At 47.7% G+C, this 27,436-nt stretch overlaps 1 protein-coding gene and 1 long non-coding RNA gene across 5 annotated transcripts in view; one reads left to right on the plus strand and one right to left on the minus strand.

Annotated features, from left to right (window-relative positions):
• The window catches only part of ARL3 (ADP ribosylation factor like GTPase 3), a 33,797-nt gene extending 18,270 nt beyond the window's left edge, over positions 1 to 15,527 (plus strand). The window contains exons 4-6 of one of the 2 annotated variants that reach the window (XM_045568500.1): positions 3,701 to 3,751; positions 5,896 to 6,081; positions 15,249 to 15,527. In XM_045568500.1, coding sequence (XP_045424456.1) covers positions 3,701 to 3,751; positions 5,896 to 6,081; positions 15,249 to 15,296 — 285 coding nt within the window. In that variant the 3' untranslated portion in view covers positions 15,297 to 15,527. Of the gene's footprint in view, positions 1 to 3,700; positions 3,752 to 5,895; positions 6,389 to 15,248 lie in introns of those variants that run through there. The other variant, XM_045568498.1, reaches the window with a different exon arrangement.
• LOC123650076 lies at positions 9,455 to 26,227 on the minus strand. Of its 3 annotated transcripts, none has more exons than XR_006739254.1 (3): positions 26,205 to 26,227; positions 12,021 to 12,304; positions 9,455 to 9,660 (listed from the first exon to the last, which is right to left on the minus strand). It is a non-coding gene; the product is annotated as an uncharacterized LOC123650076 (long non-coding RNA). The 3 variants fall into 3 exon arrangements; XR_006739255.1 differs by lacking the exon at positions 26,205 to 26,227 and adding an exon at positions 15,688 to 15,724; XR_006739253.1 differs by lacking the exon at positions 26,205 to 26,227 and adding an exon at positions 13,123 to 13,203 and having other exon boundaries at positions 12,021 to 12,294.
• Positions 26,228 to 27,436: the final 1,209 nt, after the last annotated feature.

Consider the following 27,436-nt stretch of genomic DNA (forward strand, 5'->3'; position numbering starts at 1 on the left):
GAAAAAATCTTTCTCTATAGGTCTTCTTCCTATAACCAAATAAGAATTTCAAAGCAATTGCCAAAAAACATGTGAATTGGCTTTGCCTGAAACATCATGCTGAGTGCCATGGATTACAACCTTAATTTAGAGTGGCTTTTATGATTTTTTTTTTGAAGGTCTGTATCATTTTAAGATCAGAGAGAAGCACAAAAAAATGTTTAACTTTCTCTGATACTCCCTGGCTAAAGACCAGAACATTTTTGATTGATTATTAGTTTGTTTTGGGTTTTAAATTTTTTTTTTTTTTGCATGACTAGATTAACCAATAGCTATGCTATTTAAAAAGAAAAAAAAAAAGGCTATCCTTTATCTGTTGTCTAGAAGGAAACAGATACTACATGGAGAAACTGGGAAGGGCTGGGGAAGAGACAACCAGGACAAGACTAAACTGCTGCAGAAAGACATCAGACTAGTTTGTGCCTACGACTTTTTCACTTGGCCCTTTTTTTTTTTTGAGACAGAGTGTCACTCTGTTGCCCGGGCTAGAGTGCAGTGGCATCAGCCTAGCTCACAGCAACCGCAAACTCCTGGGCTCAAGCAATCCTTCTGCTTCAGCCTCCCGAGTAGCTGGGACTACAGGCATGAGCCACCATGCCCGGCTAATTTTTCTATATATATTTTTAGCTGTCCGGATCATTTCTTTCTATATTTAGTAGAGACGGGGGTCTCGCTTTTGCTCAGGCTGGTCTCGAACTCCTGTGCTCAAACGATCCGCCCACCTCGGGCTCCCAGAGTGCTAGGATTACAGGCGTGAGCCACCACGCTTGGCCCACTTGGACCTTTTCTTAAGAAATAGATGGGGCAGTTCTTTTATAGACTTAAACTCCTATAATTATTATGTAGTCATTTTCAAATTTTACAAAAGTTAATTGAGAAAAATGCTAAATGATAGGAAGAATTTGTAGATAGTTTGGAAAATCCTTCTTTTGAATCTTGTAATGGAAATGTTTCCTGTGAAATTTCATCTCAAAGCAATAAATAGCAAATAATTATGAGTGAAAATGAAAGCTTTCTTCTCATTGACCCTCAGCCTCTGTGTTCTCTGGTATTGGTTAATCTAGTCATGGAAAAAAAAATTTGGTCCTCTTTTTTGTCTACTACTATTAATAAAACTATCTTTCCATTTCTCATCATCCTCTCCCAATTGTTTTTCATCATATCAAACATCGATTTCGTAACTATAGCATTAATCCCACTCTCAGCCTTATGTCTGTCTCCTCCTCCCTATTCTCACCTTTATTCCTACCTTTGCTCCCAGCACAGCTTTCTCCTGCTTTGTAATTTTTTTCTTGCCCAAGGACCCAGACAGAGCCTCCAGGCAGCACCTCCCTGCCCAAAACACACTCCTAGCAATCACCTGACTCTTCCCTCCCTCACATCTTCTCGAACTATTGCTTCAGTGAAGATCATCCTAGTCCACTGTAGGCTCCCAAATAATTTGAATTAGGCCTTTTATGTGGCGGTTCACTCTCCCATTGTATTAATTCTTTCTAACGTCTATCTTTCTACAATACATGCTACTTCCAAAATGTGAGCTCTGCTGGTAGAAAACTAAGCTACCACCATGTTCTGCAAAGTGACTTATCACAGTCATCATTGAATTTTGGGTGTCTGTGGTGTGCAGAACCCATCAGTGCATGTATTGACATTGAGTCAGGTTAGTATTAACAACAAAAATTATAACGCCACAAAAAAATATTGAAACCAAACATACTCATCTTTCCTCCTCCTATGATTCTCCAAGTAGAAACAGAGTATTCTTGAGAAAAAAGCTGAACTTGGTTCCTGGTATATTTAGCACTAGTGACTCTAAATGAGAGAACATTAAAGCAAAGGAATTGTTTTTTTTTTTTTCCCCAAAAGAATGGATTTTTTTTTTTTTTTTTTTTTTGAGACGGAGTCTTGCTCTGTTGCCTGGGCTAGAGTGCTGTGGCGTCAGCCCAACTCACAGCAGCCTCAGACTCCTGGGCTCAAGGGATCCTCCTGCCTCAGCCTCCGGAGTAGCTGGGACTATAGGCATGCGCCACCATGCCCAGCTAATATTTTCTATATATTTTTAGTTGTCCAGCTAATTTTTTTTCTATTTTTAGTAGAGATGGGGTCTCGCTCTTGCTCAGGCTGGTCTCGAACTCCTGACCTTGAGCAATCCTCCCACCTCGGCCTCCCAGAGTGTTAGGATTACAGGCGTGAGCCACGACGCCCGGCCAAATATGCTCTTTTAAAAGAGTATTTCCATTATACCATTAGTTTAATAACAATTTAAAATTCTTTAAAGGAAGTTTGAAAAGTTGATAATTTTTAGATTAGCAAGTGGGAAAACATGTAATACACATTTAATAAAAAAACTACAAAATTATATCTCTAATTTTCCTTAATTTTCATTCATTTCATGAAGGAAGATTAGAAGGGAACTTTCCATAGGAAATAAAAATAGTTAATGTGTTTGAGGGCTATAACTATAGCTGATTTTTCTTTCTTTTTTTGTCTTACATTATTTTGCTTTTTGCTATAGGATATTATTTATGCAATAACTAAAATTCAGGGATTAGGGAGAAAGCTTGGGACTTGTAATTTTTGATAAATCTCAAGACTTCTCTCGCTTCTAGCAAAGCTTATGCCATTATTTCCAGTATTTGATCTTGACCTCTAAGCAGAGCAGCCTGAGACGGTAGGAATGGGAGGAGATCACTGTGTCTCCTATGTCAGCATCTGAATTCAGCATGTAGTTAATGCTGCAAATGGTACTTTCAGAGTGACAATATTCGAGGAATATAGGATTGTAAATGCCTCAAAACACCATCCCTTCCAGTCTGACGATCTGGGAAGCAGTATAGCAGAGTGGTTAAGAGCAACTGTGGTCTTCACCGTCAAATGTGCTTGAGTCTGTCAAGTACCAGATGTAACTTGGGCAAGTTACTTACCTTTATTTATGTATAAGATGGGAAAATAACGAAGTCTATATCAAGAGTTGTAACAAGGATTAACAGAGTAGATCTAGTAAGAATGTTTAGTGACATATCAAGTACCCATTAAACGTAGCTATTTTATCCCACGTGGCTTTCCTGAATTCCTAGACTTTGGAGCTTTGCTGGAGATATTTTCTGTGCATCTCCATTTAGTCCATTAATTAATTAGTTTATTATTAATAGTTTGTTTTGCATCCATAGATGAGGTGAGAATGACAAATTTCTATATATTGTGCTAATCAGAAATCTGCTGGCCGGGTGCAGTGGCTCATGCCTGTAATCCTTGCACTCTGGGAGGCCGAGGCGGGTGGATCACTTCAAGGTCAGGAGTTCAAGACCAGCCTGAGCAAGAGCGAGACCCCGTCTCTACTAAAAACAGAAAGAAATGATTTGGACAGCTAAAAATCTACATATAAAAAAAAAAATTAGCCGGGCATGGTGGTGCATGCCTGTAGTCCCAGCTACCCGGGAGTCTGAGGCAGAAGGATTGCTTGAGCCCAGGAGTTTGAGGTTGCTGTGAGCTGGGCTGATGCCACGGCACTCACTCTAGCCCAGGCAACATGAGCAAGACTCTGTCTCAAAAAAAAAAAAAAAAAATCTGCTGATTGGGGATCACCTGCTCCTTGAGTAGAAGTCACCCTATCTTTTTCTATCTCTGCCTGTTGAAGTAACCTTGTTCTGTTTCTTCGCAGATATATGTAATTGACAGTGCAGACAGAAAAAGATTTGAAGAGACAGGTCAGGTAAGTAATTCTTCTAATATGAAAAAAATTATTATTCCATTAAGATATTTCCCAGATAACTGGGTATACATTCATCTACCTTGTAAATGTGTGAGAGTGAGAAAGGCATTTTTTGTTGAATCTTTATATTTCAAACAGCATGGTCATTCTGACAAATGGGTAAAAATGCCAGTTGTCTAAAAAGAAACTAGTTGGGAGTCCTTTAAACAATTTTTTTTATTAAAGCCTTTTGGCTATTTATTTATTTTTAAAGAGGCGGAAAGTCTCACTTTGTTACCTAGGCTGGAGTGCAGTGGTGAGATCATAGCTCACTACAGCCTTGAACTCCTGGGCTTAAGTGATCTTCCCGCCTCAGCCTCCTGAGTAGCTGGGACTACAGGTGTGCACTACTGTACCCAGCTAAATTTTTTTATTCTTTTGTAGAGATAGGGTCTCACTGTGTTGCCCAGGCTGGTCTCAAACTCCTGGCTTCAAGTGATCCTCCCACCTCGGCCTCCCAAAGTGCTAGGATTACAGGGGTGAGCCACCACACCTGGTCTAAAGCCTTTTAGCTTTAATCAAATTGAATATACAAGATATAAGCAAATGGAACTTAGCACCATGCCCAAAAGCTCTTTGGCATTCTTCCTGAAGAAATGAACCCCAAGGAACAATTCACTTATAATTTCTGTTTACATTTTTCAATACCCATGTAATTGATCCAGGGTTAACTTTGACTAATTTGAAAGGATGAGAAGAATTGTACAAGCCAACTAAGCCACTTTTGTTTTCAAGCCAGGGGATAAGGTGTACCTTAAACCAAATATGGCTTCAAATGCAGGGCACATATCAACATGACTACACCATGTAATTTGTGAACACAATTTTACATAGAGAAGCAAAGGGCATAGACCATTTTACTCATAGTGCGTTCACTGATAGAAGAAGCTGGAGGGTTGAGGAGTGATCTCTTTGGAGAAGTGTGCAGAGTCCTGGCCTGTGTCCTAAACTTCGGCAGGTGGCCTTCCAAAAGTAGCAGTCCCCATGTTTATGTTCCTTTTTCTTGGAAATTGGGTTGAGAACTCTCTAGATTCCTGGAGACAACCCGTCTCCCTTCCATACTCTGATGATTTCTGGATCATCACTCATGCGAACCATTGCTAAATGTGAGCTTGGAGGTAGAGGGGTCATATATAGTCATCTGCCTCTTGAACCATTCAGTTCTCTTTGAGAGCTCCAAGTGTTTTAAGTAGCCAAAATGTGGATTTAATGGGGAAGTACTTATTGCAGACAGAATGAACATATAGTTTAGATCCCAACCTTTAACTTAAATATCAGGGACCTTGCCAGATGGACTAATAAAGTCATTTGAGAATGTGATTTTGATGAAATATATGTGCATACATGTTTTAGAGATAGAGATTGATGAAACAGAATTATAATCTCTAAAACAATTGTAATTTTGAGTTTAAATTACACACACACACACACATAGGTGCATTTAAAGTTATTTGCAAGCTAGGCGCTGTGGCTCATACCTGTAATCCTAGCACTCTGGGGGTCGAGGCGCCTTGGGAGGATTGCTTGAGGTCAGGAGTTCAAGACCAGCCTGAGCAACAGTGAGACCCTGTATCTAGTAAAAATAGAAAAATTAGCCAGGCATCGTGGCACATGCCTGTAGTCCCAGCTACTTGAGAGGCTGAGGCAAGAGGATTGCTTGAGCACAGGAGTTTGAGGGTGTAGTGAGCTATGATGATGCCACTGCACTCTAGACAGGGCAATAGAGCAAGACTCTGTCTCAAAAAAAAAGTTATTTGCAGATAATAACCTTGAGTAAGTTTCAAATCTCTAACTACTCCTTGTATTCTCCCTTGAACAGTGTTTCTCAAAGTGTGATCTATGAATCACCTATAGCAAAATCACCTGGGGATTTTCTTAAAAATGCAGGTTCCTGAGCCCTGGCTCAGACTTTCCAAAGTCAGCGTCTCTGGGTTGGGCCGAGGAACCTGCCAGGGAATTCTTCCACAGGCTCAAGTTTGAGAATCGCTGCTCTTAAAAATTGCTAGTTGATCAGCTTAACTGTTATGTTTTTTCAAATTAGAAGTATGTCATTAAATATCATAGATTTTGTCCTTCCCTCCCTCTTCCTCCTTAAAATGATCCAGGAACTAGCCGACTTACTGGAGGAAGAAAGGCTAAGTTGCGTGCCAGTGCTCATCTTTGCTAATAAGCAAGATTTGCTCACGGCAGCCCCCGCCTCTGAAATCGCAGAAGGACTGAACCTGCACACCATCCGCGACCGGATCTGGCAGATCCAGTCTTGCTCAGCTCTCACAGGAGAGGGCGTTCAGGTGAGAATACAGGAAGGCTTGGTCACCTGGCAACATGGCAGCCAACCAAGGTGGTTTTTCTTATTGGTTGGGCTGATCTAGATAGAAAAAGGTATGAAACAAATAGCCTTGCATTGGCAGATGAACCATTCCAAGATGAGAGAGCATGGAGGCGTTTGGCTCTTTTCTACTTAGCAACCAATCAGATATCATGACATGTTTCAAGAGAGCCACTGATAAGCCATCCCACACATGCAACAAGCTTTCCCTGTTGGGTGGATGTCAGAACAGAAGACTTTGAAGATTGTTCCTAACTTTAGGATTCATGATGATTGTGTTGGGGTTCTGTGTTGTGTCTAATATTACAGATGCTACATAACCTGTACTCCTAAGGTGATGGCCATTGATAATCATACACATATTAGTTATCCTAAAAGTGTTTTTGTTTCTTATGTTGCTTCTCTCCCCTGCTTTCTGGGTTGGTGTGTGTCTGCTGCTACTTCCAGTTGGTTTCCCACTGGGAGTCCTCTGCTGACAGAAAGCCTCATGGTTTGTACTGAGGAACTCTGTACTGGAAGAGCAGGCTTCTCCTCATTTAATATTAATTTAGGGCAGAAAACGGTTATATCCCAGACACCCAGGAGACTGCATCATCAAAGAATCATAAACCGTTTCAGCTCTGATGCCTCCTCCCAAGCAACCTCGTCCGCTGATGCTCTGGAGTCAGCCCTCTGGGACTACCCTTACTCCGGAGCCGCCAGCCTGCTCCACATGCCTCGTGTTAGACGTCTGGTGTAACTGCTAGGGATGTCCCACGGTGCTGTGAGAGTGGACAGTACTGCTCCAGGTTAACCATATCGAAAGCAATGACATTTTCCCTCATTGCCGTATGGCATATGTCACTCACGGTGTGGCCTGTTTGCTTTTCTCTGGAGTGTTGGGATGCCTGGGGTGTATTCTCAACCACTGTCCTGCAACCTCTTTCCGTTTCCAATATTCTTCTTCCCTTTCTCCTAAAACATTTGACACTGATTTGTCTTAAAACAGCCTGTCTGCTTTTATCCCAAGCAAATAATCACCTCCTAGAATTGTCTCAATTCTGTCAGGTTTGCTGATGGATTTTTTTTTTTTAAGAGACCGGGTCTCGCTGTGTTGCCCAGGCTGGAGTGCAGTGGCTATTCACAGGCACACTAATAGTGCTCTATAGCCTTTAACTCCTGGCCTCAAGCAGTCCTCCTGCCCAAGTCACCCAAGTAGCTGGGACTACAGGTGTGTGCCACCACACCTGGCACTGCTTGGTCTTTTTTCTTTTTGCTACACAAATAGCCGGGGCCTACTTCTGTGCTTGGCCTCTCGATCTGAGGGCAGACCAGTCAGCATGGGCCAAGCGCCCCCTCCTCAGACTGCTTAATACCTGCACCCTTAGAAGCTCTTTGTGCGTGTGCGTGTGTTGTGGGGGCACCTAATCAGCCAGCGGTTACCTCGGCCAACCCACAAAATGGATTCTGGAGCTCTGTAGGTCTCTGTGAAGTTTAGGTTTGGAGGAGATTTTTTTGGTCTTATTTATTTCCTTCCTTCCTTCTTAAATTCTGATTATAAAAGTAGTATATTCTCACTGGTAGTTATATAAAAGTATATAAAGTTGAAAAGTGAAGAGTTCTTTCCTATCCCCCAATCCTACACCTTAATAGCTTTATTCTTCTAGCCGGGTGTAGTGGCTCCTGCCTATAGTCCCAGCTACTCAGAAGACTGAGGCGGAAGGATCGCTTGAGCCCATAAGTTCGAGCCCAGCTTGGGCAACATAGTGAAGAGGCTCACCTCAAAAAAAAAAAAATAATAATAAATAAATAGTTTTATTCTTCTACAGTCTCCCTTATAAAGTTGCTATCACATATGTGATTATATGTCTATCAGGTTTCAATTAGCCTCATTTTTCAGCTTAACTTACAAGCTGGTCTAACAAGTTTTCCACAGCTCATGATGTTTTTGAATAGGTGAACTCTGATAATTTTATTTTCCTTTCCCCAATTATAACCTACTTTTTAAAAACTCAACTTTTGCCTCACATAATTCCCTCCAATTGTGTGGGTAGGACAGTATTCATGAGGCAAAGGTTATTTTGACAAAGAGGAGGCCCAGGAGAACTAGTAGCTTCCTTGTGTTTCTACAGACCACTTCAGCAGGAGCCTCTTAGAAAATCGAGAACATCTTGAGATTGCAGCCTATAAAGATGAGACTAAAGAAAGAAATACATTTCTTTGTGCATACTCATAAGAAAGTGGGCTTACAGCCCTGTATCTTTTTTCACCTGACCAGCTGTTGAGTAGAAGAAGCAAAGCCAGAATTAACGGTGAAGCTCTTGTTTCTTCAGCCAGCCTCAGGGATGTAAAAACAGAGGACTAGAGTTATCGAGAATCAGTATGCAGAGCAGTGGCATTAAAGTCAGGGACATGACTCAACACTTAGCAAGTACACAGAAAAATTAAAAAATTAAAAACAAATAAAGTCAGGGACACTGCTTTGGAGGAGACTGGAGGTAAGAGGGAGCATCTGTCATTTCCTCCCCAGCCCCACCCGACCCCACACCACTGCTGTCAGGTGGACAGTGAGGGAGAGGCTCTGTGTCCCGGCTGTGTAACCACCAGAGATGTGCAGTGCCCCTTACAAGACCTTTAGGCCAACGAAGAGGCAGCAAGCTACTAGGCAGTTAGAGGGTAGGGGTAGGGGTGGGCAGGGGAAGGGAGGGCAGGGCTGCAAAATAAACCAGTTGGAATAAAGTGAGATTTTTACATATGATTTGATTTTGATAAGGAAGTTCTCAGATCAGGGGCCTTCAGCAACCAAGTTCACAGGAAATGATATCAAGAGAGATCCAACAAAAACTATGAGCAAAAAAAAAATAATGATTTTTGTATGGAGGAGAAATAGTTTGAAGGTCACTTAATTAGTTTAGTAGATAGTACCATGGTGTATAGAATTGGGTAGTTAAGACTGGGATTTCAAGGTTAATGAGATTAGATTATGGTTAATAGAATGATATAAATTTAGAGAATTTAACCATTATTTGAAATGGGTTATTTAATAAAAATGTTAATTAAGAAGGGAATCTGCTGTCTATTGTCTTTTAATGGTAACCTTTGGGGACTAGAGAAAGGTCATGGAGTTTTTCTGTGGAGATGCTTTTCATTTTGAGGCACTGATTGATCGTGACTCTCCCTCAGGTAACGCCTCTGACCTAAGCAATTGTCCACTCACCAGTTTCTTGGTTTTTACCTTAGAAAGAGTCACTTAAGTGGAATTCCTTTCCAGCATTGCTTAGTTGAAGTACAGGCCTTTAATGATTCTTGTTAATTAAGGCTTAAAATATTCCTAAAAATGAAAGACTTCACTAGAAAACTGTTCTTAAGATCTAATTGTTTAGGGTTCACTTGCAGACATGGATAATGTGTAATAATTACTAAAATTCCCTAAATTTCTTATTCATCTTCCCCACCCCATCTTACCTTTCCAAAAGTTGGTTGGTAACAGGCAAAACTACCAAAGTGGTCCGACACTAAATAGGCTGGTCAGGCGACATCTGACACCACAGCTCCAATGACCCTGAAAGAAAATGTACAAAGGTTAGGGAAAAAAAAAACCTGGAAATTTCTGTTACAGTTCTAGGTGTTTGAAGACAGCATCTCTGTTTACATTGCATGTGTTTGTATGTGTGTATTTAATCAACATGCATTTGAGAGACCCATCTTCTACTGCTAAGTAACAGGACCCTCAAGCCAGGGGAACAGCCACATCTGCTGGACGAGAAGGCCCCACCGTGCTGTGGACTAAGTAGGACAGGTGTATCACCTCTCATTAGTTGCGTGGTTTAAACACACAATTTGAGGTTATGGAAGTTAGTCATTCCTGGGATGGATTTCCAGGCCTTGTTCCACCTGATGTTCTGAAAGCAAATATATGACGTCTTTACAAGGATGGGCAGTACCATGTGCTGTTCAACAGCCCCTGCTCTGGGTGTGGAAATTGACTTTTGAGAGAGTTTGGAATAGTTCTTTCTTTGTCTGATTGATGGTGACTAGGAGGCCAGCCCATCGTGTAATTAAAGCAGGTTTTCATGGGAAACTGTCAGGAGCAGAGAATAGGTAAAGGGCACAAGAAGCTGAAGGATAACATCAATCTTGGAAACCCTGCCCTGCCGAGAAGCCCACAGTCCAGAGTAGTGATCAGGAGACCCAGTTATGTCAAGTAGACGAGGCAGAAAGAGGAGGAACTGAAAAATGGCTGGAGGGAGAACCTACATACAACTCCCTCAGCCAGACTCCATTCTAAACATAGGGGATGCCTCCCTCTGTGCCCTCAAGGTTAGGCCTGAGTTGCTAGGGCCTCTCCTAGGATATAACACTTAGCACTGGAACTCTCACTCCTTTCTTTTCCCTTGGGTATCTAGAAAATACTGAACAAAGGATCTGGCTTAGATCCAGAGAAAGGTATAGAGAAATCCATCCCTCTTCCACCTGCAGACCTGAATCTGAACCCCAAACCACAGCTCTCCTTGCTGTTGTAGTTTCAGGCCTTTGAAGACATTTTCTCTCTAAAACACAGTGTGTGTGTGTGTGTGTGTGTGTGATTAAAATTACACTGGCTTTGAATTTCCTCTCAAGGCAGAGATCCACAGTTTTAACCTGGCCCTTAACCGTGGTCATCACAAAGACCTGCCTTTACCCATGGCCGTGAGCCAGCGATTGTACCCTGGGTGTTGCTGTCCAGGCCACGACCTCATGCCCTTTTCTTTTTGTACCTATCGCATATTCCCTCTCTTCCGTCTCCAAATGGAAGGATGAGCCAGGTCACAGTAGTCTGTCACTGCCTCCCTTCCATAGAAAGGGTCATTGGCAGTCTGAGCCATACTCAGTTAGCCTTGCAGATGGGCACTAAGTGCCCACTAGCCCAGTTTCTTGGTTTTGCTTCTTTTTCCTTGATCTAGGGGACTTTTCCCTCATATACCAACAGAATTTTGGTATTTTTTAAAATGATATTTACCACTTCTTTCTAGGCCTGGCATCAGTTGTTATTGACTCTAGATGTACATGGAACTGCTTATCTGTGAATTAGAACTCAGCTTTATATTTAAATTTATCAAACCTTTCTGTAGACTAAGCAAGCAAGCTCAGGACATGCAATGTTGCTACCTCTCTGGTGCAATGCTCTTTGTCACCAGAAAAAATATTAATAGCAAGCAATATTTTATGTATGCTGCATCCAGCTGCTCCTTGACCCTGAGGGCCCGGCGGCATGATGGGATAGGCTACGTTGCTCAGCAAAGGTTTGAGCTCCTCGTCATCTTAAAGCAATTACTGATGTGACCGCATAGTCTGCATGGCTTTAAAAACCAGGTCCACCCAACCATGGCTGCTACTGCTTCCTTCCAACTATCAAGCAGTGATGAATGCAATGTACAGAGATCAAATTAAAAGGAGCAGTGCAAGCAGAGAGCACTCTTACTGTAGAAGGAAGCAGCGCACCCTAAATCCTGGGACATAGAGATTCCATCCCACATGGTATGGGGCATTTCTCCCAGTAGTTATATTAGGGAATAATATTGTGACATGATGAAATTTATTTCCTCTCTGTGAGGCCAAACATAGCTCAGTATTTGAAGTTCGATGTCTCTCTTTAGTCTCTATTATTGAATTGAAGCTAATCAATTCAAATTCAGTTTCACCAAGATTGGTCAGGGGAAGGTGCAGCGGAGGAGGAAAGGGAGGATTATTCATACCATGAGATTGTCATTCCCATAATGAGGATCACGTGTAGAAAATTGGTCAAACCAGTTTTTAACAATAAAGGTTCAACCATTAAACAAACCTATGAGTTAATTTCCTTCTTTAGAGGCAGAGCAATAACTTACTTCAAGTAAACGATCACCTTTTTTAGTTGTCTGTTTTAAAAAAACAAAGCCTTACCAGATAAAAGTAGAATGGTGTGGAGCATGCATTTAAACATAGGAAGCAGAAGGTTCCTCCTCTTGTAAGTATGTAGTCTCTAGATGTAGTTTCCACTGGAGGCGGTGGTCTGAGTGGATAGTTCACATGCTAGGATCATGCAGCCGTGTAAATGTGCAGGCTTCCTCACACGTAGACACCTGGCAGCCCAGAAACCTTGAGAGTCGAGTGGCCAGAAACAGCCTCTGGCACTGTCAGCTACGTGCTTGGCTGGGGCTACTCCAGTCTCAGGCCCCTGTAATCAGCTAAGGTCATGAGGAAGAAAAAACTGGAATTGCTCCCTTCCCATCTTCAGGGGGATTCCTCACTCCTCTGTAAGCTTTTTTTTTTTTTTTTTTCCTTTTTGAGACAGTCTCGCTCTGTTGCCCTGAGTAGAGTGCCGTGGCGTCAGCCTAGCTCACAGCAACCTCAAACTCCTGGGCTCAAGCAATCCTCCTACCTCAGCCTCCTGAGTAGTCAGGCTAATTTTTCTATTTTTAGTAGAGACAGGGTCTGGCTCTGGCTCTGGCTCAGGCTGGTCTTGAACTCCTTGAGCTCAAGAGATCCTCCCGCCTTGGCCTCCCAGAGTGCTAGGATTACAGCCGTGAGCCACTGTCCAGGCCACTCCTCTGTTAGCTTGAGGCAGAGGCGCTTCCCTCCAGCAGTGGCCCATACTCGAGGAGAAATGGTAAACAGCTCAAGAGTGCGGGCTGCCTGGCGTCACAGCCTGCCTCTGCCATGCCCTGTCCTGTGCCTTCATCTCCCCATCTGAGAAACAGAAGTAATAATAGGACCTACTTCACAGGCTTGTTACAAGGATTGATTTTTAAAAGATATAAATTAAGTGTGGACTGCAGGCCAGACGCCATGCTAGGCTCTGTGAATACAACCTCCAGCACGTCTGACACGACCCTTCCCCTCAGGGATCTCGGAGGACGCCATTATCTTTCCTTTCCAGTGGGCAGCCTGACAAAGCCTGCCCCTGATTTGATTGACGAGGTATTATCACTGTGGATTATTGCCTCCCCCACCCCTCCCACCTCCCACCCCTCCCACCTCCAGCCCAGGTTCTCCTCTGGCTCACCACAAGAAGAAAGGAGCAGCTCCCCAGGGCCCTCCCATGCCAAGGGCCGCCGCAGGGCACGGCCCCCTGTTTGCCCCCGTGCTTCCCACAGTGCTTCAGGTGGCCGGATGTAGCCCCAGGGCCCGGGCTGCAGCTCAGCTGGTGGGTACTGGCCTGTGAGCGCCCTCTGTTGGCAGGACTGTGGCTGGACGGGCTTCGCCACCCTGGCCCTCACACACATCTGGAGACCTTGGACACTGCCCCGCAGCAGGGCTGTGCTGTTCAAAGCCCCCTCTGCCTCCGTGATACATACCCAGGATAAAGCTACCCCGCACCCTCCACCTCTGCTCTGGGCTCCTGCAGCTGAGTAAATATTTTTCCTATCTCTTTGCTTGCATTCATGTTCAGTTACATATAATAAAAGAAAACCCCCTCCTTAATCAGCCATTTAACAAGAAGAAGACAAAACGGCATTCACATGGTGTGGGAACACTGCTTGATTTCTCTGAGAGATGGTCTGATAAAATGCCGCGAGTCTCCACAGAGGAGAGAATGTTGCTGCACCTTTGAGAGCGTGCGGGCTCCTCAAGATGGAAAGTGCCGCATAAGTGCTGAGCTATTCAGCTTCGGAGGCAAGAGAAGATGTTTATCTTATTCATCTCTCTTTTATTTGTAAAATCTTTTTTGTCTCCTGGCAGGTGATCATTTTTTTCCTGGAAACCAATTAGCTACTAAAATTAAACATGCTTCTCTTTAAATTAATCCTTTTCATAAAATGGTCTTAAAATTGGCCTTGGCTTTTCAGAGTAAGTGGCTGACCCAGTTGTAATTAGAGATGCGCTTGGAGTCTCCCTTTCTCCCACCTCGACATTCCTCCACCCTCCCCCACTGCCAGGTGCTCTATACCTTCGGGCTTTCGGCCATAAAGTCCACTCTGGGACGGCCCTCAGATTATCCGGTTCCCCTGCCCAAGTGCACTGATGGCAACGGGCAGAGTTTTAATCACTGTAAATTCAGGTGCCGGTCAGATTAGCCAGGAGAGAGGATGCCTGCTGGTTGTTTTGCAGTGATGTATTGTTTATGGGATTAATGTTCTGAATGGCCGAGGGTGTCAGCTGATATTTATTACTCTAAGCTGTCTCAGCTGTTCAGGTTCAGCAGCTAGATCCATGGCCACAGGAAATGTGGGGCTTGGCGGCGTGGCGTGTACGGCTGATGTGTGCAAATGTGGCCGGGACCTCAGCAAGCATGTGTCACAGATGCAGGGAAAGGGAGTCACTGCAGTAGCCACCTTGGATTTTGTTCTGGGCTTCTGAGGGAACTCTGCACACCCCTAAACGTTGGGGAGACTGTGGGGAAGGGGAGAGTGTCCGGATGTGGCACCAAAGGGAGTTGAAAAAGAGGTCACCTCTGACAGGCCGGACATCCGTGAGGAATCATGCCACCTGCCGGGTGGCTGTAGCCATTGTGTGGTTTTTACCTCAGTCCCTCTCCAGCCTTCTAAGAGAGGGCACTTTCAAGGTCACTGTGCCTTTAAGGGAACCTTCTCCCTAGGCCCTCTGCTTGGTAGTGCTTAAAGCTACAAGAAACAGGCCAGGCCCTTTTAAACCTATCTGTAGAGCTGCAGGAAGAGAAATAAATGCACATTGCCCTAGTGTGTGTCTAGCAACACACACTGCAGTGGGTTTGTTTTTCCAAAAAGAAATTTAATTTAACCCAAGTGTACACTGCCACACTGTAAACACACTGGGGCACCAGAAGGGTGGCTTATTGAATTTAATGCCCTAGCAAAGGTCAGCTTTTAGAAAAAGCCAAAAATGGCTGGAATCTTTCCTGATAGCTCTTCAGTCAGGCTTTGGATCCAAGCAGATGTGTTTATTTTTTCAGAGGGAGTTCCTGAGGACCCATCTCAAGTTCAGAAGCTGGGCACTCCCCCTCCCATCTCCCTCCTGTGCTCTCTGAGACCTCCCTCCTCAGGGGAGGTCACTGTCCCTGGTCACCTAGGTGGGCCCCTGGGGCAAGCAAACTCCCTAGAGCTGGCGGTCTGGGAAGGACGACCCAGGCACCCCCCTTCCTGCCTTCGGGCTGGAGTGCGAGTTGCCTTTCTTACAACTAACACTGCCTTTCTCTGTCCGTTTCCTTCAAAGGATGGCATGAACTGGGTCTGCAAAAATGTCAATGCAAAGAAGAAGTAAAATCTAGACGAATGGAGATGCAGGAGCTGCGGGAGCCGCATTCGGTCCTGAAAAACACTAATTTGCTGCTTTCTGACCAAATGTTTTTCCATCTGTGTACAGCTACAGCTGTTTGAAGAGAGGGAACAGCACAGTTTAAAAAGAATCCCCGTTCCAGCAGTAGATTTAACTGATGTCTGAGGTTCAGTATCATTTTTCAAATAAAGGAATTATATTATTTCCTCTGCATAATTGAAATAGTATTAAATGTCTCAAAGCACATGATTAGAAAATGAGATCTTTTAAATGAGCAAGAGATTGCATTGCAGTTTAGATGATTCCAGTGGGCTTTTTTTCTTAAAAAAGAAAAAGAGGAAGCAGCAGCTTATGCTGAGTTCATTTATGTACTGACCTGTCCCTTACGTTCCCTCCGTGGTTTTGAAACCACAGTGTTGCTGCTGCTGGTCACTGATTTTACCATCACCGACCGGGCCAGCCTTCAGTCTGTCTGGCGGGAAGCTGCTGGGGGGAGGGGGAGGAATTGCAGATTATTAAACCATCTCGTCATGCAGTAGGAGACCGTGGATGTAATCCTCACCTTCTGGTCAGTGAAAAAAATGCTTTCTTGCAAACAAGTCACCACAGAAACATACCCCGTCCCCATCCCCCCCTCGCCAGCCACACGGGGAAGGAAATTCTTATGACTTTTGACTGTAATGACATCTGGAATGTAAGGAGAGGTGGGAGGTTTAATTCCAGAAAAATTACAAGGTCCTTAAAAAGCCCTCACAGGAGGGCTCAGGCGAGCGTAAACAGGCTTTCTCCAGCTCACTGGAGCAGCGAGCAGCCGGCTCTGGGATTAGCTGGCTTCTCCGCTGCCGTCCCATAGAAGAGGTTTCTAAAGCTGAAAGAATTCTGTGTTTAAATGATCACAATAGACCACTGCTATCAGATTTAAAAAATAAATGCAGCTTTACCATGAACCTGCTCCACTGAGAAAAGCCAGGCAGATCGATTTTTAGAAGAGATCAATTTTTACAGTGCTGGCACTTGGCGGTGCGGGAGGCTCGAGGCCGGAGAGGGGCGGCTGCTGGGGAGAACGTGGGGGTGTCGGCACAGGGGTCGCGCCCGCAGAAGCAGAGTCACCCCAGCTGTGGGTCTCCTCTGCTTCTCTCCAGCAAAATGGGTCCTCTGTTGATTGACTGGGGAGGGATGGCAGAGGACTTCTGCCCCTCACTGCAAAAAGAGCTTGTTTCCCTGAGCACGCAGAAAGCGCCGGCTTCACACCCGGGAAGGCAGGCGGAGCATCCCGGCTCCTGAATTAAACTCTGTTCTGGTGCCTGAGCTCAGGGGTTTTCAGAGAATGAATAAGAGACTGTCCAGTGCCTGGTGGGTCCGGGAGGCCAGCTGCCTTCTTATCCTGGGGGGTGGCCCTTCCCAAACCCACTGAGGCATGTGAGGAGACTGGAGGGGCCACCCCAGCCCCTGGCCCATAGCACCCAGCTTTTTCTGGATGAGTTATTCAGGAGAGACTGAAGCATGGCCAGTTTCAGAGGTGGTCTGGGGTGAAAGTCATTAACAAAGCCAGCCATGAAAAGGTGCCCTGGGGTTGCTGTGGACAGACCCATAAGGACTCGTAAGACAAAAGAAAGTGAGGTTTTTTAAACCCCTGGGCTAGTTGCTCCCTGCAGCCTCCCCACAGACCTCGGGCTCATCCAAGCTCGTCTCTCTTGCATTGAATAGAGGTGACACAGCTTGATAAGGAGTCAGAAATCCCCCTTCTACCAAGCTGGAAATAAATGTGGCTCTAGCCCTTAAAAATTGTTTTTCCTTCCAAACAGTGCATCGGGGATGTTATCTGAGGGGCGAAATGCCCGCTTTGAGGTCTGCAGTTTTGGAACGCTGCAATAGGGAACTTTGACTCTGGCGGTGCGTGGTCTGTAAAATATTTTCGTTCTTTTACCACCAACTTTGGGAACTGTTTTAAAGAGCCCTCCCAAGGCATCAGCTAGCAGGCAGAAGCCACTCGCCCTTCTCTGATAAGGGCCTCTGTAAATGTTCAGATTTGCTTCTCAGCTGCAGAGACACAGAGATGTGTGGACGTCACACACTTTCATCTTCCCTTTGAGCCCTTGTGAACCTTCCTGGAGCTCACGGGGTAAAGGAGAGAAGCCTGGAAAATGCAGAGTTTGAAAGCTCCCATTTGTAAAAACAAAATGCTTTTAAAGTCCCCTTTCCTCTCCCCAGTCCCGTCCCTGCCCCCTGGGGCCAAGATCCAAAGACAGAATTTGAAGCTAGAAAGGGGAGACTTTTGCCCTGTGCACACTGGATGTGCTGAGTGGAGGGTGGGGGGCTGGAGGGCAGGCGAGGCCTGGGACTGGCCGCGATGTGTGCCCAAGCCGGTTGTGGGAAAAACTCCAGTCTCCCCCCTCCTCCCGACCTACCCCGTGCGGCTGCTTTTGGCTGGATTCTCTGTGCCCAGTGCTATACACCCTTTCCCCTTCACTCTCCCTTGGTTACTATGGAAACAAGGGTGTCATTGATGTGGGCTGAGCTGGGGAACGTGTCTGAGCACGGCTGCAAGTCAGCGATTATGCCGGCGGTTAGAAATGTGCCAGGGTTAAAGGAGTGCGCAGCTCCCACGACCGCTGGGAGGACATGGTCCTGCCCCTCCCTCCCTCGCTCCATCTCCACTTCTCTCTCCTGGCTTTTGACAAATTTCTTTTTTCCCCTCTGGACTAAAGTAGTGGCTATTTTTGTGTCACTCTGTGCCCCACCCTCACTGTTGGCCGCTCCTTATCCGGCCTGGCCCGGAGGGTGACACCATGTCACCCTCACCAGGACTCGTCCCTCCATTCCCGTCAGAGTTTGCTTTGATTTCTCTTTCCTTTCCTTCTCTGGGACCAGTTCTTACTTCCTTTTATTTTTAGCTCTGCACTCTATGTGGTTTCAGGGTTCAGTATGATCCATCGAAAGGTTCTTTTTTTATAATCCCTTTTGAAAATGATAATCAAAGGAAGGGACGTGGTGTTTGGTCATGTGGAAAACTCAATGTATAATTTAGATGTCTGTCAAAGATCTGACAAATAAAATTTAGCTGAAATGAAAGCAGCCTGGAATGTGTTGTGTTCTTTGCTGAAGCTTGGAGACGGCCTGAAATGTGTTTGTCCTTTCAGAGGTTAGCTTTCCTCAAGGTGTTTTTTCCAGAAGCATATATATATAATACAACAACAACAATAATAGTAGCCCTTTATTAAGCCCCTCCTACGTGCCAGGCACTGTGCATACATCATAGGGCAGCCTGAGTCCGTGAGTCCCACTTTGCAGTGGAGGGAACCAAGGCAAATGCCTCAGTTAAGGAATTTGCCCCAAATCACAAGAGCTGCTAAGTGCAGGTGGCCCCTGGAACCCGGGTCTCAATGTTCAGCAAGCTGCCACTACTGAGGATGCTGGCCCTTACCCAGCGGTCTCAGCCCCCAGCCCTCCATGGACTCCTTACACTCAGCTTCCCCTGCTCCTCCCCAGGAGTCTCCTCTGACCCACACTGCTCCCCAGGGGCTCCCTGTCCCAGGCGTTGGGTATCCTCTGTTCTTAGAGCAGCAGAACTGTAGACTGTGTTCCACCCTTTGCACATGTCCAGCCCACAGACAGGAAGAAGGGAGCAGACATAATTGGAAAAGTTAGGGCCTGTGGGGAGATCTGCAATTACCTCGTACCTAACCCTGGGTCCTCCTTCTGCGTAGGGTTCAGAGAGGGAAAAGACTCATCCAAAGTCACACGGTAGGTGGCAGAGTTGGCAGCAGTCCAGAGCTCTGCTCTCTGGAGCAGAAGAGCTTGTTGTCCCCTTCAGCAGTCTAGAGACACAGCTGCACAACTGGTCCTGAGGGCCCTGCCTTTAAAGGGCGAGCTGTTGGCAGAACCAGAGGGGAACTAAAGGCAGGAGGAGAAAGAAGGTCTAGGATTGCCAGATAAATTATAGGATATTCATTTAAACTTGAATTTCAGATAAACAATAGTGTTCAATTCAAGTATATCTCATGTAACATTTGGGACATCATTATAACTAAAATGCTCAAAACAATTCATAGTTTCTCTGAAATTCAAATTTAATTGGCCATCCTGATTTTTTGTTTTTTGTTTTTTTGGGGGTTTTTTTTGAGACAGAGTCTCACTCTGTTGCCCACGCTAGACTGGCATGGCGTCAGCCTAGCTCACAGCAACCTCAAACTCCTGGGCTCAAGCGATCCTCCTGCCTTAGCCTCCTGAGTAGCTGGGACTACAGGCACATGCCACCAGGCCTGGCTAATTTTTTCTGTATGTATTTTTAGTTGTCCATATAATTTCTATTTTTAGTAGAGATGGGGTCTTGCTCTTGCTCAGGCTGGTCCCGAACTCCTGAGCTCAAAGGATCCACTCGCCTCGGCCTCCCAGAGTGCTAGGATTATAGGCGTGAGCCACCATGCCTGGCCCGATTTTTTGGTTTTGCTTTGATAAATCTGGAAACCCTACCCAGGACTCTCTGTTCAATAAAGGAGCAGTGCAGTACAATGAAAAAGTGTATTCTCTGAAGTCAGAGAGGTTCAATCCTTGCTCATCCATAAATCAGCTCTGTGATCTCGGGCAAGTTACTTCCTCTCTTTGGGTCCTGCCTCTTCATCTGCGAAATGGAACTGAAGTAGCAGGGAGATTTAAAAGAGATCTAATGTAAATAAAGTCCCTAGACTTGGGGACAATACCTAGCACATAGAAGGAACACTCTCTGCCTCAATTTCTTATCCATAAAATTAGATAACAATCATCTCATGGAGTTGTGAAGAGGATTAGATAAGTAATCTAATCTAAGCATAGACTAGGTGCTAAATCATTGGCAGAAACTTGGGGTCCAGGCTTCCCAAGCCATCAGAGACCTTTGCCCACCACCTTCCCTCTCTTGTGGCTCTGTGACTTTCAGGGCAACAGATGATGCCGCCAGTGGCCGGCAGCCTTCCTGGAGGGGCTGACAGCCCCCTCCTCTCAGGGTTCCCAGGGCCACCGCAGCCACACCTCCTGCAATTAGATTTGTAAGTGGGAAAGGCTCTAGTCAGAGGCTCCTGATTGGCTCCAGGCAAAAACAGAGTTTTAGCGCTCAGTGGAGCTGCATTTTAGGGCCTCTGTCTCTCTCTCCCTCCTCATTCCCCTTAATTGCAATCTGTTCTGTAATTTCCTTTTCCAACACCACAGAACACAGGGAAGCTGCAGCCACCAGGAGCAAGGCAGGGAGGAGGGAAAGAGCTCCAGCTCCCTGCAGTGACTCTGCGGGTCCAACATTGGTATAGGGGTGTGTGTCCAGAACAAGCCACAGCACACATGCAGATACAGCCAGCAACCAGGCCTCCACAGTGCCAGACCAGAGGAAGATTGATAAGGAGGTACCTACTTGTACCAGGTTATCTCATTTAACCCTTGCAAATACTTCCCCACCCCCCTTGAGACAGGGTCTTGCTTTGTTGCCCAGATATGAGGGCAGTGGCATGATCATAGCTCACTGCAACCTCAGACTCCTGGGCTCAAGCAATCCTCCTGCCTCAGCCTCCCAAGTAGCTGGGACTACAGGTTCATGCCAACACGCCCAGCTAATTCTTTTATTTTTTGTAGAAATGGGGTCTTGATATGTTGCTCAGGCTTGTCTCGAACTCCTGGCTTCAAGCAATCCTTCCACCTCTGCCTCCTTCCCAGAGTGCTACGATTAAAGGCGTGAGTCAGCACACTGGCTGCAAAGACGTTATTAGCTGTAGGTATTATCATTCACAATATGAGGATAGGGCTCGCAAAATTTGAATCACTTGCCCATGAGCCTACCGGAAGTATAGGGCAGAGCCAGAACTTGAACCCAGGCCCATTTGACTACTTTGGCTTCTAAGGCTCTGCTCTCAGAAAAGGAGCTAAGGGATCCTCCTGCCCAAAGGAGCATGGAGAGGTTTCTTTTCCAGAGTGAACAGCAGTGACCTAGGGACAAAAAGCCTTTGCTAAAGAAATGAAATATTAATGACAGAATTGCAGAAAGCAAGATGAGTCCAGGAGGGGGCAGGGAGAATTTGCCCGGATACCTGAAGCTGAGAGGTACAAGGGTTGGGGGCGGAACTACATTAGCTAAGCAACCTGCTACTCCTTTTAGTAATAATTAGCTGATCTAACTCTTTTATCAGCCTTACAAGATAGCTGGCCCAGCTGTGGAAACCAAGGCTCACAAAGGTTAAGCCACTTGCCCAGAATCCCACGGCTAGGAAATGGCCTGACTGGGGTTCCTGCTGACACGCTTGCCCAAAGCCCATTTTTCTGCATGACATCCTGACTAAACTGCTGGGAGCAGCTGGGAATGGGGCTCCAGGAAACAGGGAGGTGGCTAAGAAGTAGACCTCCCTCTTGGCTACCCCCACCCCTTTCAGGATCCACAGATCCTTCCCCAGAGTCCCCGTGTTGGCTGCTGCTTTGGAAGCCACCAGCAGGGGGGCGGTGCTCACCCTCGCAACAAAAGGAGGAGGCTGGGAGGCTGTGGCAGTTTGGGCTTTGGCCCCCCATCACCACCCTGGGCTCAACAGCCCTGGGAGCCCACCGAGCCTGCTGGAGGGGGAGGAAAAGGGCGGATTGCAGGACAGACACACGGGCTCTGCCCACAGATAGGCCCCCATTGCCTTCTCCACAGAATGCATGTTCCTGAGACCGGACAGACCTGGCCCACATGGGAAAGGATGCCCCGTGCCAGGGTGCAAGGCTTGGCACTAGCTGCCGGCCCTTCAGCCAGGTACCCTTGTGTAGGGCACAAGCTGACAGCCACGCTTGGTGGCCTTGCCTATTGCTGGGCCTGGCTCTCAATACTACCCCAACTGACTCAGTCCCCAGGCCCGCTGGGACCACTTGCCCTGGGGGGTTGGAGCCCAGCAGCCTCCCTTGCTGCCAAGAGGTCAGAATCACGTAGCCCCCAGCCCCCTCGGATTCCCTCTGGGGACACACAGCAAGCCTGCCTGATCAGGGGCTCCTCTGGCTCCAGACAACATGGCCAAAGCAGTTTTTCTGTCTGAACGCTACAGATGACTTTGGAAAGAAGGGGCTAAGAAGCTTTGGTGTGTAAGCAATACCCATCCTGGGATCAAGGGACCTGGCTCAGCCCAGCTCTCCCCTCTCCTCCCCCAGCTCCTACAGAGATTCACCTGGATGTCACCCTGCCTCACTCACCGGACCCCGTTCCCACCCGAGACCTCCCGATTTGACAGAGTGGGGGGTTGGGAGAAGAAAAAAAGGGAGGAAGGGTTGGGATGCTGATCCAGGCAGGGGGAGGTGTCTGCACAGCTGCAGGCAGCCCCCACCCTAGGCCGTGAATGGGCACAGCACCCTCTCCCGCCCGCTGCTGCTCCCGAAACAGTTGGTCCTAATGAACGCTAAGCAGGCAGGGCAGCTGTGTGCGTTATCCATATGCATGGAGAGGTGTACACTTATCCCCACATCCCGCCCCACCCTGCAGCTGCTGCCGTCCCCAGTGCCAGGAGGGTGAGTGGGCACCAGGGCCCAAGCTCCCCGCTGGCCCCTCTTCTCCCAGCCCTCCCTCCCCAGCCCACGCCCACAGCCTTCACTTGACCCATTTTGGAGGCAGAAGTTTGTGTGTGTGTTAGAGAGAGAGAAAGGAAGAGTGTGCACACATCATTTCCCCAGTTGGTGCTTTTGATTTCCTCTGAAGCATCTTGATTGCGGATGTACAATGGCATCTTGCTGCCAGTGCTCCCTCAGCAGCTTCTGGCTCTGCGCCGCCTCCTCCCCGGAGCCGGGATTTTCTGCTGACTCCGGGGCCCATGGCTAGCTGGCAGGGAGGGAGAAGGCCTGCGCCAGGCTTCCACCCTAGCAATGGGACCTGGAGGCTCCTTGGGCTGGGTTCAGTCCACACCCTGAACCCCAGGTTTTCTCTCACTTGGACCCCCCACTGCCTCCCAGCTGACCACCTGGTCTCCCCTTGCCTGGGGAGAGACCCTTAGGGGTCAGGGCCATTGTCCTAAAATGCAGTCTCTCTGCTTAGACGCCTTCCATGGCCCTGCTGCTAGGGGACCCTCAAGTCCAAAGTGTTTATCCTGTCATTCAAGGCCCCTCTGATCTGACCCCAAACCTTTTCTATGAACTTATCAACCATGGAATTCACATATACCCTGTGCTCTAGATGAGTCTCCTCACTGCCCCCCAAGCATAACCCCCCAGTTTTATTCCCCCCACCCCCATGCTCACAGCGACCTCCTGCCTGGGATGTCTGCCCCATTTTTTGAGCTTACCCCTCCTTTAGGGCATGATTCAAGTCCCACCTGCCCAAAAAGATGGCCTGGTAACTTCTAGCCCACACGGCTCCCCTGTGAACCTCTTAAACTCCTGACTAGCCTAGGCACTCGGCATTCATTCATTCATGCATTCATTCATTCAGCAAATATCTCTTGAGCAGATACAAAGAACCTACAATGGCCTGATGTCCTGGCCCTGTTCTCTCACCACTCCTCTGACCCTATCACTCACTACTCTGCCCCCCACTCGCTCTTTCCAGCCACCCTCACCCCCTGACTATTCCTGAAACAGCATCTTCTGCCTGTGGACTGTGGACTTACTTCCTCTGCCTGGAACACTCTTGCTCTAAATATCCCCAGATCTTGTCCTCTCACATTCTTGAAGTTTCTGTTTAGTGTCACCTTCCCAGTGAAGCCTTCCCCAACCATTGGCCTATATAAACACTTCATGTCCCCTGTCCCCTCCCTATATTCCCTATGCCCTCAACTGCTCTAGTTTCCTTCATGGTACTCACCACCTACTCACTTTTACTTCTTTACTGCGAGTCATCTGTCACCTCCCCACAGATTATCAGCTGCAAGAAGGCAGACAGTGTGTCTGTTTTGTTCCCTGATGCACCCCTGACATTAGAGCAATGCCTGGCACTAGAAGATCTCAATAATTATTTGCTGAAGGAATGAATGAATCAAACAGGCACTGTGCTAGGCTCTGAAAATATCAAAAATGACTAATATTTCATGTCCTCCAGAGACGCACAGGCTAGTTGGACATTAAACTGTACAGCTTGCAACCTGACATGTAAACCACAATTAGTTAAAACATCAAGTGAAGGCCAGGTGTGATGGCTCATGTCTGTAATCCTAGCACTCTGGGAGGCTGAGGTGGGAGGATCGTTTGAGCTCGAGAGTTCGAGACCAGCCTTAGCAAGAGTGAGATCCCATCTCTACTAAAAATAGAAAAAGTTAGTGGGTCGTGGTGGTGTGTGCCTATAGTTCCAGCTACTCGGGAGACTGAGGCAGGAGGATTGAGGTTGCTGTGAGTTAGGCTGATGCCATGGCACTTAGCCTGGGCAACAGAGCGAGACTGACTCAAAAACAAAAAAACAAAAAAACACCAAACGAGAGAGCGAAGTGCATGGGAGTATGGTTGGCCCAAAGGAACATAAACATTGTGATAGCTACTGCTGCCTGAGCACTGGCGATGCCAGCACCAGACCTGGCACTTCACATGCGTCATCTCATTACCACTCAACTGCCCTCTGCAGAGGTGGGGGAGGGCTGCACAGAGGTGAGGCTTTGAAATTGGGGAGACCTCCAGGCAGAGGGGTCAGCCAAGTCCAAAGCCTCCAAGTGTGACACCACGTGGGCTGTTGGAGGACTGGATTTAAGCATACGGTTTCATGGGCGGAGCCTGGGGAGCTGCCGCTGGTGGGGACTGCACTTGGTGTGGCTGGTGAGACCCTGTTAGGCCAGCAGCTACCATTTGCATCCACTCCTGCTCAGTGCCCTGCAGTGGGCACCACACGGACGGTGTCTGATGGCGTCCAGCTCACAGCCGGGCAGCCAGGGCATCCATATGTCCAATTACTCACTGCTGTTTTTTCCCAGTGGGCCAGAAGCTCACATCACCCTTAACACCTGGTTCTTCCCCACCCACCCCCAGTTCCACTTTTGGTCCGCAATTCTGAGATGCTGCCCATGCCACCTCCAAGCCCCCATTCTATCAAGCTGCATAGCACCCCAGCCCACAGCACACCCTTCTTACCTCAACGTAAATAATGAAAAATAACCTATGATACAGTGCAGATGGGTTTTCTCTCAAGAAAGAGCCAATTATTGAAGATCTAGTGCAAGGAGAAGTCATAAAGATCCCAGTTTGCCACAGATGAGGGGAATTAACCACACAGCAATGAAAGAAAACTGGCCTCCTGTGGAGGAAACATTCAAAGACACTCCCCACCCAGGGCAGAACTTTGGGATAAGTCCATTGCCAACCAGGAATGGGGGATTTCGGGAAGCAGCCCTGAGCTCTTGAAGGCATCCCTTACTCTAGGGGTGTGGTTCCTATGCACCGTGGACAGTATAGTAGAGACCAGAGCTCTACCCATCAGATTTCTATTTGTTATTTGGAAGAACTTACACAGTGGAAGGGATGTCTTGAGGTTTTGAGCTGTCACTGGAAGAATTCCAGCACAGACGGAATACAGCCTCTGGGGAGCAGGTGGAAGTGTGTGGAACTCAGGGAAAGACCAAAGCTGAAGGAAGAAGCTGGTGTTCTTGGGCCAGCCTCCTTCCTGGTCCAGGCCTGTACCTTCTCACTTGTCACCATGAGCCCCTCAACCCCAGCTGCCTCTGCCCACATTCCAATCTGTTTCCCATTCCTCCTAGCCTCCAAAGAAGATTCTGGAATCTTAGCCTCAGAAGAGCCTGAACCGCAGGCTTCTGCCCCAGCACTTCTGCACAGAGTATAGGACAGGGGCAATCCATAAGTGTCCTCAATTTCACTCCTTGGCCCCTTAACTGAAACAAACAGAACTCAGGATTCTAGAACCAGTACCATGATCCTGGGTTCTGGAGAGGGCTGCTTCTAAAGCACCTCTAAGGAAGTTTTCCAAAACCATACAGGGAGACTCACTTTAGAAGAGGAGGTAAAGTTTCTGTCCAGGATACCCGGGAATCATGGTTCCACCTGCAGTCACACCCACACTCCGGGTAAGGTCACTGGCTCATGGCTTCTATTTCTTTGAAAGCCTGGAGTGATAGGGTGGGTAAGGTCATGGCCCTCCTGGCCCTCCTCCCCGAGAATTTACAGGATGCAGAGGTGGGGTAGGAATCCCCCAGGGGTCTAGGTTGGGTCCTGAAGTTGCTAACTGGTTCTCCCCCACCCTCAGATGGGAGAAGATGAAGGTGTCTGAGGAAGGTTGTGGTGACAATGACAGGGTCTGAGTGGGTGGGTGTGAATAAGGCCTGTAAGAACCCAGAAGGTTAGAATGCGGGGTCTCAGCTTGGAGAGAGGGGCCCTAACTCAGCAGAGTCAGCTGTTCAGGGTGCCCCCAGGGTGCCCTTTGAAGCTGGGAGGAGGCTTTGCTCTGGGGTCTGCCTGGCCAGATGCACTGGGAGAGGGGGTGGGGAAGCCGACTGTCCCCCTGTCCTCCCCCACCCCCCCTTGGCGCAAAGACTGTTTCCGGCAGTTGCAGGGGGCACCCGACCCCACCCCCGCCTTGCAGCTGTTCCCCAGCTGCCCGGCCCCACCCCACAGACAGCTGGGACAGAGGCGGAGGGAGGGGCGGAGCGGGCCCAGCTGCTGAGCCGGGGGAGGGCAGCGACATGAAAGAGCTGGGGCCGGCGGGGCGCCGGGCGGAGGAAACCACCCCCCCAGCGGTGGCCTCCCTGCGGGCTGGGCACATCTGGGCCACAGGAGCCGCCGCCCGGTCTGTGGGGTAGGGAGCGGCGGTCAGTCCCCGGCCCTTTCCGGAAAGGCAGGCCGATGGGCTCCGAGGACGCAGGGCGGCGGGAGGCGGCCTGGGCTGCGGGCGTGCGCAGGGCGTGCACCTGGGGGCGGCCACGCCTTCAGGGAGGGCAAGGCCCTCAAATGCCTTCTGGAGTGGGCCTTTGTCCCCGGGCAACCTCAGCTCTTTCTGGGCCTCCTCTGCCCCTGGCCCTTTTGGGAGGTGGGTGACAGCTGCTTCTACAAAGTCAGGGACAGCTGGGTGGCTGCTTCCCTGGCTGCCCAGGAGAGCCCCCAGCCCCCACTACTGGCAGCCGTGGCTTGGCCTACAGTTGTGTGCCTGAGTGTGTCATTGCCTGGGGCAGGCTTCAAGGCTGGGGAGAACCTCTCCCCTCCATATTTCAGTCGGATGGATGTAC

This window comes from Lemur catta, chromosome 14 (genome assembly GCF_020740605.2).
Source record: "Lemur catta isolate mLemCat1 chromosome 14, mLemCat1.pri, whole genome shotgun sequence".
Taxonomy (NCBI): domain Eukaryota; kingdom Metazoa; phylum Chordata; class Mammalia; order Primates; family Lemuridae; genus Lemur; species Lemur catta.